The 14,189-nt window shown below is 37.6% G+C and overlaps 1 protein-coding gene across 1 annotated transcript in view; it reads left to right on the forward strand.

Annotated features, from left to right (window-relative positions):
* The window catches only part of LanB2 (laminin subunit gamma-1), a 403,913-nt gene that overhangs the window by 247,222 nt on the left and 142,502 nt on the right, over positions 1-14,189 (forward strand). Inside the window, exon 18 of the mRNA XM_090405827.1 lies at positions 7,572-7,881. Coding sequence (XP_090261953.1) covers positions 7,572-7,881 — 310 coding nt within the window. The remainder of the gene's footprint in view (positions 1-7,571; positions 7,882-14,189) is intronic.

Consider the following 14,189-nt stretch of genomic DNA (forward strand, 5'->3'; position numbering starts at 1 on the left):
GGTCTGGATGTCAGATTGGTCAACTGGATTCAGAATTAGCTGTTCGATAGGTGTCAAAGAGTTGTGTATGGTGGAGCAGTTTCAAGGAAGCAGAAGGTTACAAATGCAAATGGATATTCAGTTGTTTGCAGATGATGCAAAGCTGGGAAGGATTATTAGTGATAGTGCAGATGCAACAGCCCTGCAAGAAGATTTGAATAAGCTAGATAGATGAGCAAATGAATGGGGTGTCGGTTTAATGCAGCAAAATGTAAGGTCTTGAGGTTTGGGAAACATCGATGGGACACTGCATACTCAACGGGAAGAGTTATACTGGAGGAAGTAAGAGATACAAGAGATCTGGGGTTGATGATTGATAGAAACCTGAAATTTAGGGGACATATTGCAAAGGTGGTGAAGGTAACACAGAGGATTGCTGCAATAATGAGAAGGACACTTACCTGCAGAGATAAAACAGTTATCATTCTGTTGTATAAGATCAGACCACACTTGGACTATTGTTCTTCAATTTGGTCCCCAGGATTTGAAGGGGATAAATTAACTGTGGAAAGGGTACAAAGGGGCGATAACAAAGATGGTTTCAGAATGATAGTTATGAGGATCGGCTGAGGGAATGTTAACTGCAGAGTTTGGTGGATAGAAGAAGGAGAGGTGATATGATTGAGACCTTTAAACTGTTGAGAGGTGGTTACAGGGTTGACACTGGGGAGTTCTTTCGCTTGGTTGAACAGCAGGAAGGAGCGATGACAAGGGGGCCATCCCTGGAAGTTACGAAAGGAAACTGTGAGCAAGAGAGTGAGGTGTGGTTTCTTTGCATGGAGGGTGGTTGAACCATGGAATGCATTGCTTTATGGAGTGGTGAGAGCGAGAATGGTCAATGAGTTCAAGGAGTGGTATGATAGACTTTGTGTTTCTTAGGGGGAACCTCCCCTCGATGAGTCTTGATAAACTTTGTGTTTCTTAGGATGGACCTCCCACGATGAGTCTTTTGACTCCATGGAGGCCTGAATAATAATAATAATATTGGCCACCAGCAATGTTGGTTTTGTTCTAATTTATCTGTGAGTAATCACTTGCCTAACTTTTGTTTATCTGTTAGTAATTTCTAGACAAAGATGACAGTACTCTATCTTTGATGTGGTAATTGCCCCCCCCCCCCCACACACACACCAGAGATCAGGCCAATAGTGTCAACAGTTGACCAAATTAGTGTGACTTTAGCATTGTATATCTTTTTATGTAAATATGTATACTCCAGATGATGACCTTAATATTGAAAGCCAAAATATCAGTTATTCTTTTGGTTTACATTAAAGCAAAGTTATTACTACAGCATGGTAATTGTCTCTGTATTTTATTAAAATTAAATGTCTTTTTCCTCAACATATTTTAAACTTATACAGTCTTAAAATTTCCATATATCCACATCTGCAAAATCATCAAAAATATCTTCAAGTATTCTAATTACAAAATTGCATTCACCACCAGTAATAAACTACAAACTTACTAAAACATAAAACTACAATAGCTCAGACGAGTGTATTACTATGGATAATGTTGATGATAAATTTAACTGTCAATCAGGATGTAATACTTGCTATATTGGATAACAATAACTTGATATTTCCCTTGTGTATTACAAGAATGTGCAAGGGAATTATCAGCTCTTCTGACCAAACTGTTTAATTTAAGTCTCAGTACTGGGAAGGTGCCAAAGGAATGGAAAGAGGGCAAAATAGTCCCACTGCATAAAGGAAGCTCCAAGAGAGAAGTAGCAAATTATAGGTCGATCAGCATCTCAGGAGTGGTGTTTAAGGTAGAAATTGGTGAAAGACAGAATTCAGGACTGGATGGATAAGAATATGATACTTTACAAGTAGCAGGATGATTTTTTGAAGGGTTGGGCTTGCCATAGTAATTTTCTTACTTTTTATAATAAAGTGACAATCAATGAATCTGTTGATTTGGATTAGAGGATGGCTTGTGGACAGATATCAAAGACTGGTTTATAAAGGAGTTGAGTCCAGGAGAAAGCAGGTCCTCTGTTGTTTAAGTAGTACATCAGTGATATAGGGATTGGTTTGACAGGAAATATTCAGTTGTTTGGTGATGATGCAAAACTGGAAGAGTGATAGTCAATGAAGGTGATGTAGAGATCCTACACATTGACTTAAATAGACTGGCAGTATGGGTAAAGGCTTTCAGCTTAATGTGGCAAATGTAATGTGATGCACTTTAAGGGGGGCGGAGATCACAAGCTATGTCCTAAATTGATGAACTGAACTGCAGGAAATTGATGAGGCAAAGGACTTGGGGGGGGGTGATTGTGGATAGGGTAGTTGAAGTTTGGAGTGCATATCGCAAAAGTAGCGTGGTGGTGGTGGTTGAAGAACACACACACACCCTAACAAGCAAGGATAGAGAAGCTATTGTTTCCTTATATACAGCTTTAATAAGCCACATCTGGGCTACTGTGTGCAGATCTGGACATTCATAACTGGTAATTAATTTACGGAATTAACAACGCATATGAAGTATTTAATTAAAGATAACTTTAATGAATCACTTCTATATTTCGGCAATGTCACATTGCCATTTTCAGGAACATAAAGATATGGTATGTGCACTAAGGAACTAACAAAGTTAGTTCCTTAGTGCACATACCATAACTAACAAAATTTTTTGAGGATATTGATTTGAGGAATATGAGGAAAAATATGACCTTACTTCCTGTTACAGACCATATAAAAAGTTGGCATCCCTTATCCGCTCTACCAAAGACCAATCACTTCCCCTAGACCTACCTGGTGTATACCAGGTCTCTTGCAGCTGCAAATTGTCCTACTTTGGCCAAACAGGCAGAACAACAAATATCAGGATTTCAGAACACCAAGACTACATCCGGTTTCACCAGTACAGCCGCTCTGGGTTGGCAGACCATGCCTTAGATACCCACCATAAAATTTGTTGGAAGAAAACAAAAATAATCCATCGCAGCAAGTTTAAATACGAAAGATTATTCAAAGAATCTTCAGCAGCTCTAAAAAACGTTCCTAACCTCAACAAATTTGGGTGCATGTAACTGCCCCAAATTTGGGAGACTTTCATTATGAGAACTTCAGCCCAACTGCCAAGACTACCAAATTAGCCCGCAAGAGGGCACCATTAGGACTTTAGGAACAAAATTAGTTTCTTACTTTCTTCCTCATTTGCTTTGTTAGTTCCTTAGTGCACATACCATATCTTTATGTTCCTGAAAATGGCAATGTGACATTGCCGAAATATAGAAGTGATTCATTAAAGTTATCTTTAATTAAATACTTCATATGCGTTGTTAATTCCGTAAATTAATTACCAGTTATGTCTAACCAACGTATAAGTCTTACTACTAGAATCTGGACGTTCAGATTCTCTGAGAATGAAGTGGCAGAGAGGATCCAGAGGTGAGTGATAAGATTGTGTCAGGTCTGTGGAATGCTCCTTAGGAGAAAAGATTAATGGTCTGGGGGCTTCAAAAATTAGCAGATAGTTGAAAAGACATGGTAGAAGCATATAAGTTATTAAAGAAAGGCTTAGATGTTGGTTATACATGCTTACTAAATAACTTAAGGAAATTACAATGTACAATAAAATATACATTAAAATAAATTTTAAATATATTTCCAATATTTCGGCAATGTCATGTTGCCATCTTCAAAAGGAACTTACAATAAAGACTTGTGCATACAGGCAATAAACTAAACACAGTAAATGAGAACGAAGCGAGGTGGCTATTGTTTTCCTAAAAGTCCTGATGGTGCCCCCTAGCAGGCTATATAGATATTCTTGGCCATTGGGCTGAAGGTCTCCTGATATAAGCCTCCCAAATTTGGGGCAGTCTCATACAACCAAACGTGTTGAGGTTTGGCATGTTTCTTAGGGCTGAGGCTGATTCCATGAATAGTCTTTCATATTTGAATTTGCTGCAGTGTATTATTGTGGCTTTCTTCCACCATATTCTGTGGCATGTATTCAGAGCATTGTCTGCAAGACCAGAGTGGCTGTACTGGTGAAACCGGATGTAGTCCTTGTGTTCTAAAATTCTGATATTTGCCATCCTGCCTGATTGACCAAAGTAGGACAACTTTCAGCTGCAGGAGACCTGGTATACACCAAGTAGGTCTAAGGGGAGTGGTTGGTCTTTAGTGGAGTGGATAATGGATGCCAATTTTCTATATGGTCTGTAACAAGAGGTTAAATCATGTTTTTTTAAGATTTGGTAAAAATCTTACCTCAGAAAAAATTACCAAAATCTTAAAAAAACATGACTTATCTGCTCCACTAAAGACCAACCACTCCCCTTAGACCTACCTGGTGTATACCAGGTCAATTGTAGCTGTAAGTTGTCCTACTTTGGCCAAACAGGCAGGACAGTGAATATCAGAATTTCAGAACACAAGGACTACATCCAGTTTCACCAGTACAGCCACTCTGGTCTTGCAGACCATTCTCTGCATACCACAGAATACAGTGGAAGAAAGCCACAATAATACACCGTAGCAAATTCAAATATGAAAGACTATTCGTGGAATCAGTCTCAGCCCTAAGAAACATGCCAAACCTCAACAAGTTTTGGTTGCATGAGACTGCCCCAAATTTGGGAGGCTTATATCAGGAGACCTTCAGCCCAACGGCCAAGAATACCTACATAGTCCGCTAGGGGGCACCATCAGGACTTTTAGGAAAACCATAGCTACCTCGCTTCATTCTCATTTACTGTGTTTAGTGCCTGCATGCATGTGTCTTTATTGTAAGTTCCTTTTGAAGATGGCAATGTGACGTGGCCAAAATATTGGAAATATATTAAAAGTTTATTTTAATGTATATTCTATTGTACGTTGTAATTTCCTTAAGTTATTTAGTAAAAAAAAGTTATTAAAGAGATTTTATAGGATTGACACTGAAGACTTTTTTTCAGTACATGGCAGGAAGGGAGTGAATGAGGGGGTCACCCATAGAAATTGTGTAAGAGTGTGGTTAGCGAGGGTGTCAGGACTAGATTTTTGATTGGAAGGTTGTGAAAGGGTGGAATGGGTTGCTAGAGATGGTTGCGAGTGCTTGGTCAGTAAATGAGTTTCAGAGAGGTATGATAGGTATTGTGTGAATAATGACCTAGTGTATGTGAATAATAGGTCTCCCACAATGAGTCTGCTGACTTCATGGAAATCACTGCATAATAATAATAACACTTATGTTCATGGTTCTGATCTTCAGTTCTGCTGATGCTGAGTTCGAGTTTGTTCCAGTAGTTGAACAGTGAAACATGTTTCACTGTTCCTCTTGGATCCTGACAAAAACACCATTGGGTACTTGTTGCTCCCATGACTCTGAAAATTGCTTTTCATCAATTTATCTTTATACCCATGTTCCGAAGACTAGACACTACCTTAATCAGTCTTCTCTGGCCAGACCCATTCTAATATATATATATATCCTCATCCGCATGAAAACCAGGTTACCAAATCTATGCACAGTGACTATATGAGGCCTGATTAAGGCCTTATACAATTGAACCATAACCTATTTATTTCTGCATATCAATTTCCTCTGCATCATTGCCATAATCTGATGTGATGACTTTGCAACTTGTTCAGTGCAACCTTTAAACTTCTAGTCTCTACCAAGCATATACTTTGCATTTCATTCTTTGCTACCAAATTTCAGAGCTTTGTTTATGTCATTGGGTATCTCTCACAATGAGTTAAAAACTTTGCGAGAGGTATAATAATAATAACCATGTGAAAGCAAGGATTTACCATTAAATCAGAATGCAGAGAACCAAAGATCAGATTAGATCTTTGGTTCTGTGCATTCCATAAAGGCTATGTGAAAGTCCTCCCAGTTGTCCATAAACAAACCCTTCAAGAAATTATTATTATTATTATTAATTCTAAGACCCTATGGAGTCAAAAGACTCATCTAGGAGGTCCCTTTGTCATTCAAACAGCTCATCTGCCTTGCCTTAAACACATTCAAATTTTCTGCAGACACCACTCTCAGGCAAGGCATTCCAATCATTCACAACTCTGAATGCAAAAATCCTTCTTCTCATGCCCTGGTTCACACCCTCCTTATACAGCTTCCAGGGATGAGCTCTTGTTCTCCCCTGATCTTCCACCATTTTATGAAAAATCTCTTCAACATTGCTTTTATAACAACTACTTACCAACTTGTATGTGTCTGTCATATCACCTCTCTTCCTCCTATCTAGTAGATTTTGTAAATTGTATATTCTCAACCTTTCCTCATATTCAACACTTCAGAAATCAGAAACTATTTTGGTAAGTTGCTTCTGAACCCGCTTCAACATCTCTTCATCCTTTTGAAAACCAGGTGACCAAATTTGTGCACAATAGTTCATGTATGGCCTAATCAGTGCCTTATATAATAGAACAAGAATCTCCTTGCTTCTACAAGTCAGTGTCCCCCACATCATTCCCAGAATTTATTATGCTGTCCTCACAATTTTGGCAATGTGTCCTCTAAATTTTAGATCCTTATCCACCATGACCCCTAATCTCTTATTTCCTCCATCTCTAACAATATATCCCCACCAAGCATAAATTCTACATCCCATCTTGGTTTCCCAAATTTTAAAACCTTACATTTTGCAACATTGAACTGGCATCCCCATTCCCGTGCCCATTCAATCAATCTATTTGTTTTCTTGTAAGGCCACAACATCTGCTGTACTGTTCATAGTTTATCCCAACTTTGCATCATCTGCAAACAACTAAATAGTCCCATCCAAATCTTCGGCAATATCATTAACATACAGGTTAAACAGCAAGCCCTAAAACAGACCCCTGAGGCACACCAGTAGTGACTTTCCTCTTCTGGGATATTGTTCCCCAATACACAACTTGTGATACCTATCAGATAGCTATTCTCCAATCCAATGCACTACCCTAATACCCAATCCCCATCCCCTCTAGTTTGACTATCAACTTATCATGCAGCAATCTATCAAAAGCCTTTGCAAAATCTAAGTATACTACTGTGTATCCCTATCCTCTGTCCAATGACGCCTTCACCTTATTGTAATAAGTACATAAATAACTAAAACATGATCTCTCTTTAGCAAATCCATGCTGTTCATCAAAGATAATACTACTGTTGTCAACCCAACTCTGGATCCTAGTTTTCACCAGCCTCTCCAACACTTTAACCAACACTTTGACACAGATAGGCCTATAATTTTATGCTTGAGTTCTGTCACCTCCCTTATGAAGAGCAGTACATTCTTGCCTTCCTTCCACTCCTTTTGAACTTGACCCAGTGCAAGACTCATATTAAACAAATATGTCAAGGCAGAGGCCAACTTCCTGGCACATTCCTTCAAAACACGTAGTCAAAATGTCAGGGATCTCTGTTCTTATCCCATGTACAGTATTAAGATAATCTTAAGTTGTTTAGCCTCTTACATATGGTATTGATATAAAAAAAAAATTCTATTAATATCCTTGTAGTCAGTTTTGTTTTACCAAGTATGTATGCTCTGCATATATTAAACCTTTTTTTCTCTCTTTCAGGAGCTGATGGAAATCTAGTTGGAAAATTAAATGAGTTGAAAAAGAGATTAAAAGATGTGTGGAAGACAGCAGGCCAAATAGCTGTTAAAAGTGATGAGGTCAAAAATATTGGTGATGAAGGTGAAGAAAATATTACTATTGCCGAAGACATTATTCAACGAGCCAAGGAGGCATTGGCTCATGCTAAGCGTTTCTTAGAGACTGATGGTTATGATGCACTTCAGAAGGCAATAGAAAGATCGGACAAGTTTGGACAGCAATCAGAACAGATGTCACAGATAGCAAGAGAAGCTAGACATTTAGCAGATGAGTAAGTTCTAATTTAATGAAATCACATGTTCTTATATAGTGTATATAAATTAAATTATCTTTAAGTGATCATAGTGATGAATAGGTCAGTTGACCGTAATGCATAACATAATTTAAAATGCTTTTTAATTGCCATTTGACATTTCTTGTATGATATGAAAAATGGCAATGAAAGGCATTACAGAGCAATATGGATTTGTGTGAAGAATTTTTTCTGCTATATATTCAGTCAAATAGTACTACATCCACATGTGCAACATTCTAATCTTATTTTTTTTCTTGTTTCATATATTCTTTTTTTAAACACTCAATTTGATAATGGAAAAGTTTATTTCTCATTCATGAATTAAAGTTAGTAGTGAAGAAATTTTCTTTGTCTGTATTGTCGGTAATTAGCATCAGTACTGTTAAATTAGTGGAAGGGTCCCCATCTGTATGGGTGAAAGCTTTTAATTTAATGGAGAGGTTAGAAAAAAGAGGATAAATAGCTTTTTCACTCATTACTAAAACCCAAAATATATTATATAAAGTACCTTATGTCCTTAAATTGCTATCTGTTGAATTTTTTTTTCATCCCACGCATAAGAGGTACAGGGACCTGTATCTCTTGACATTTTTCTTAATGAACTGAAGTTTGAAGTTATTGGGAAACACATTATAAGGAAGTTTGTTCCTCATAATGTCATAATGCAATATGTTTGCAGTTGTACTAAAAAAGAATGTTGGGAAGCTGCTGCTATTGTATTAACAGGCCCAGCATTAAGCAGAGGAATGATGTTTGCCAGTTCAGTGGAGTACCTGGAGAAGACACATACAGCTAAAACATTGCATCTGTGAGATCAAGGTTGAAGGAAGTTTGTGAGGGATTGTCATCTTTGCCAAATTGTCTTCTCTGAACAGAATCAAGAATTTTTTTTAGGAGATTTTAGGTGCACTATCCCAAATGTGTGAACAGTATTCTAAGGATGGGTGGATTTATATAAGGTTAGTAGCTGGGTGGGTGTAAAATAGCTTCTTGAGTTGAAAAGAATGCCTGGATTTTTAGAGGCTGAACAGGCTATTAATGTGATGTGGTTATACCAGGAGAGACTGGATGTAAATACCAGGAGAGAGAGAGAGAGAGAGAGGGAGAGAAAGTGAGATCTGATCCTGTGGAGTATATTACTGAAGGTAAAGGAAGGTGAACTGAGATCCCTTTTGCAAGAGAAAAAGGCAGGAATGCATTGTGGTAGCATTGAAGGTGACTAGTTTATCCTTGTCCCACTGAAGGATGGTATGGAGTCAGTGTTTAAGGCACTGGGAGAAAGAGGGGTAGGAACTAGAATGGAGCCCTGAGGCACTCTTACATTGGGAGCAAAGCTTGAAGAGAGGAAATCATTCACTGTGAGATGTGGCATAATTATATATCTTATTACAATTATACTTTCATTAAGAACTTCACATTCTTAATTGCTCACATTCTTATTCCTTTGCATTTCCTGTTTGATTGCATCAGTTATCCACTTTACACAAAATTGTTCTATCTTTTTCATCTGTGGAGTGCTATTTGCCATTGCTGTTGAAAAATATTTCTTCACTCTCTCCATGCACTGCTGGCATTTCTAACTTGCAATTCTTCTATCCATGGAACTGCCCTAAACTGATTTCTAAGATTATTTTAGTCAGCTGCTTTATAATTCTTTTCTCCTTGAAACTTCTGCATGGCTGTTTAGTCTCCAAGTCAAAACTGCATGGTCACTCTCCTCTCACCATTGGAGAGACAAGAGTGACATCTCAGTTACAATCAGCTCCTCTGATGCAAGAACCAAATCTAAAGCTGTCATTCCTCATGTTCCCTCTACTACATGTAGCCTAAGACATTTGTCCTTCAAGAATTCCAGAAATTCAATTCCCTTACTACTGTATGCTGTTTCCTCTGCCCAATTTATACTGTTAAAATCTCCTATAATGATCACCCACTTTGCATTTGCCAAACTGATCTGCCTAAACATTTCCTGATTGTCACCCTCTGTGTTCTCTGGCCTATATCAACATCCCACTTGTCCTGCTTACCTCCACCTCACACCATTCACTTTCAAAACTATTAATACCATTTCCTTCCAAATTCTCCACACCGAGAGGACTCAACTCATAAGTGATACTCCACCATTCCATTTGCCCTTTATATTCTGCAGAAATATGCTATATCCTTCAACTTCTATTCCTATCAGGACATTATTTTCAGTAAACCAGGTTTCACTGATTTCAATAATCTTAGGATAGGCTGATGCTATCAATGCCAACAGTTCACTTCTTTTATTCCTTTTATATAAAGAATCTCAATGCATTGTCACCATTTCTGTACCTGTTGTTATTCTCTTTAGTCTACATAATTCTGCAATCTCCCATACATTCTTCCATTTCTCAAGTGACTATCCCTAAAAGAGGCTACCTCTCCTACCATTTGCCCTAACATCTCTAGTTTCCCTGCCTGAATACCCTTGACCTGAGAACAGTAATCTCTCCACATGCTTATGCTCTTCCATGTTCACTCTTCTATCCTCTCGTTCACACTTTTCTGCTATACATTCTTACCACCCAATTCACACTACTTCTCAGATCATTTTATTAATCATCACTATATTGCCATAGGCATACTCTCTATTGTTCCTCCAGGCAAGCACTCCTCTTAACATTCTGTTCTGCACACCAAAAAATTATCCATTCCTTCCTTGCTCACTTGCATCCTTCACTCTCCCTCCTCCAACATTCTCCCTCCTTGCTCTCTCCAACTTATCTCTCATCTCGCTCCTATACTCCCTCAACTTTCGCTCATTCCCTCTCTTTCCCTGATTTGGCTACTCTTTCTCTCCTTCTCTTACACTTTTTTGTTCATCTCATATCTGTCATTCTTTGAAGTCTTTTAATCTCTTCTTTCACATGAGTTAACTCATTTTTCACACCCTCCACTTCCTCTCTTCATACACCTATCTCCCTCTTCAAGCATTTTACTTTCACTTGAGATTCATTGACACATTTGGCATCATGCTTCATATCTTTCATATCTCCATTCATACTACCTTATATCAAGTTCATCACCACCTGATGCTTTCCTTTCTCCCTCTTGATCACACTGCTCATAATTCTCTCCTGCCAAACATGTTTTCTCAGTACCACTGCTGCCACTGAAACTTGAGCTATCTGAAATACTTATATTGAGATCATCCAACTCCTCCCACTGTCTACATTTCATTCAAACATGCACTCTTCTATATGTATTATACTTCATAAAATGTGATCTTTAAATGGTGATGGGCTAGATGATAATAAATCAGTGAGCAGAGATATGGTGGCTGCCATAATTGAAAGAACAAAAATGTACAATATACAAAGAACACACTAAGTAATATTCTAGAAAAGTACTTCAGGTTCAATAACTTTCAAAAGCGTACATGCCACACGTAAGACCAAACCAAACTAAAATTTATATTAAAGTTGTAATATATTACTAATAATTAAAATCTAAACTTATCTTTTTTTTCTTAGACCACACATTGCAGGAAACTGAACTGTTTACTTTCTACTAGTGATTCCAGTAGATGGTGAATTAGTAATTATGCATTATTAATATCACTTAATTGACATTCAGAATCCCTGTAAATCGTAGCATTAATTAGCAACAATAATACTTGATAAGGTGTCTATGTAGCACTGTGGAATCCATAATGTATTTGCATTCATAGTGCTAGACCACCAGAATTACTAAAAATAGAAAGGACATTTTTAAGACTGTAGAAGAATTCTATGGAAAACTGTATAGTAAAGACAATAATTGGGACACTAAAAATCAAACCCAAGGAAAAATCTTCAATTCTTGCCAGATGAAGTTATCCATGTTATCAAAAAAATTGGCCAAGGAAATTTTTTTTTTCATATAGTATTACTGCAGGCATCTTAACACTCCTAGTCCAGAGGTGGAGGAAATACATGCATAACAATGTGTTCACAGGAATGCTGTCTCGAGAAAGTGCTGTCCTTTGCTCAGCCATGTGAATTAACAGACTTCAGAAATGGTTTCAGCACCATGGATCACATACAAGTACTATGAGAACTAACAAAGATCTGACAAATACAGACTTCTACTCTGCTAGGCATTCATTGACTGCGAGAAAGCATTTTATTCCATAAGAACATCAGCAGTCATAAACTCCCTGAAGTCTGATGTCAACTAATTAGAATTATTACCATCATCTGTAAGAATGCAACAGCAACATTGAAACCTTTTGAAGACACAAAGCCTGTCAAAATTGAGAAAGGAGTATGTCATGGTGATATCATATCACCAAAGATTTTGAATGCAGTGAATTGGGAAAGAAAAGGAATCAGAATTATTGGAGACAACCTTACATATTTATTCTTTTCTGATGACATTGTTATTTTTGCAAATATGACACATGAATTACAAAACATGATTCAGGAACTAGCAGAGACAAATAAAGAGGCAGGACTGAAGATGAACTTGGCAAAGACTAAAGTGATGTTCAACAATGTTACAAATAAATTAGACATATATGTTGAGGATGTAATGTGGGAAAATGTAAATAACTAACATAGAGCAAAAGATTACAGATGATGACAGAATCAGTGAGAAATAGACAGGCATGTGAAACCAGCATGGATTGCATTTGGTAAAAACCATAATATCTTTAAAAGTACCTCTATGTCTGAAAAGTTTTTAACCAATGCATCCTGCCAATTCTTACCTATTATTATTATTTTACGGCAATTCCATGGAGGCTGGAAGCTCATCGTGGGAGACTCAAATAAACCATTATACACACAAATCCTATCATAACCCACCTTGAATCCATTCACCATCAGGGAACTTAACCAATTCTGTCAATCCATTTCATTCACTCACTACTCTTCATGTAAAAAATCTCATCCACACACACACACACACACACACACACACACCCCTACTAACCATACTCTTACACAACTTCCACGGATGGTCCTAGTTCTTAAAAGTTTATATCATGTTCCCTCTTTTCCACTTGTCAACTAAACTTTGTAAACCACAAACCTTCAACCCATCCTCGTAAGGAGTATTCCACAGACCTGTCACCATCTTGGTCACTCATTTCTAAATCCTCTCTACCACCTCCTGGTCCCCAAGAAACACAGCTGACTAAATTTGTGCACAGTAGTCAAGATGTGGCCAAATCATAGCCTTATAAAGAGGAATAATAACTTCCTTATCTTTACTTGTTAGCATGCTTTTCAACACCCAAGTAATCCTTTGAGCTATTTTACCAACTTTTGCAATGTGCCTTCTGAACTTCAACTCTTTGTCCACCATTATCCCTAAGTCCTAAGCCTCATCAATTTCCTGCAATCCAATACCATCAATATGATACACCATATGCAACCTTTTCAACCTGAAGTGCATAACATTAAATTGACAATCATTATCCTTTACCCACAATGCCAATTTATTTAAATCATCCTACAGAATATCTACAACACCTTTTATCAACTATTGCTCTCTCCAGTTTTGCATCATCAGCAAACTGAATATCTCCTCTTAAATTTTTCCCTATGTCATTGATATACAAATTAAAGAGTAGTGGCCCTAGTACTGAACCCTGAGGTACTCTACTAGTCACCATCGTTCTTCTAGATTCCACTCACTACTCTCTGGTGTCTGTCTGTCAGCCCCCCCCCCCCCATCCATGTTACTAGCCTCATATCCATTCCATCTGCTCCAGTTTTTGTAATAATTTTCCATGTGGTATTCTGTCAAATGCTTTGGAAAAGTCCAGCAGTATCTTGGTGTAGCCATTACCTTTATCTAATTCTGTTGTCACTTTATTATAAAATGTGAATAAGTTATTAAGACAAGACCTACCCTTTACAAATCCATGCTATCCACTATAGAGTGTCGCATATCTCTCCACCCACTGTTGTATTTTACCTTTCACCAACTTTTCCAATATTACTTTAACAATCATTCCTGATATATTAATTGGTCTGTAGTTTGCTACCCCCTGTCTTGAAGCCACCTTTATGCAGTGGTATTATCTTGCCCTCTTTCTACTCCCTTGAAACCCTGCCAGAACTGAGACTTAGATTGAACAACTTCTTCAGAGACAATGCCAATTCTCTTGCACATTTACATAATATATGGACTGATATGTCATCCAGTCCCACTGCTGCTTGTTTACATTCATATTTTTTAACATGCTGAACACTTCCTCTTCATCTATCTCAAAGTTGATATGCATATCCGTAACATCAGCAACGATAAAATCGCCACCTGGATGACCT

This window comes from Typopeltis vanoorti, chromosome 15, assembly GCF_054136105.1.
Source record: "Typopeltis vanoorti isolate ZY-2024b chromosome 15, IOZ_Tvanoo_1.0, whole genome shotgun sequence".
NCBI lineage: Eukaryota > Metazoa > Arthropoda > Arachnida > Uropygi > Thelyphonidae > Typopeltis > Typopeltis vanoorti.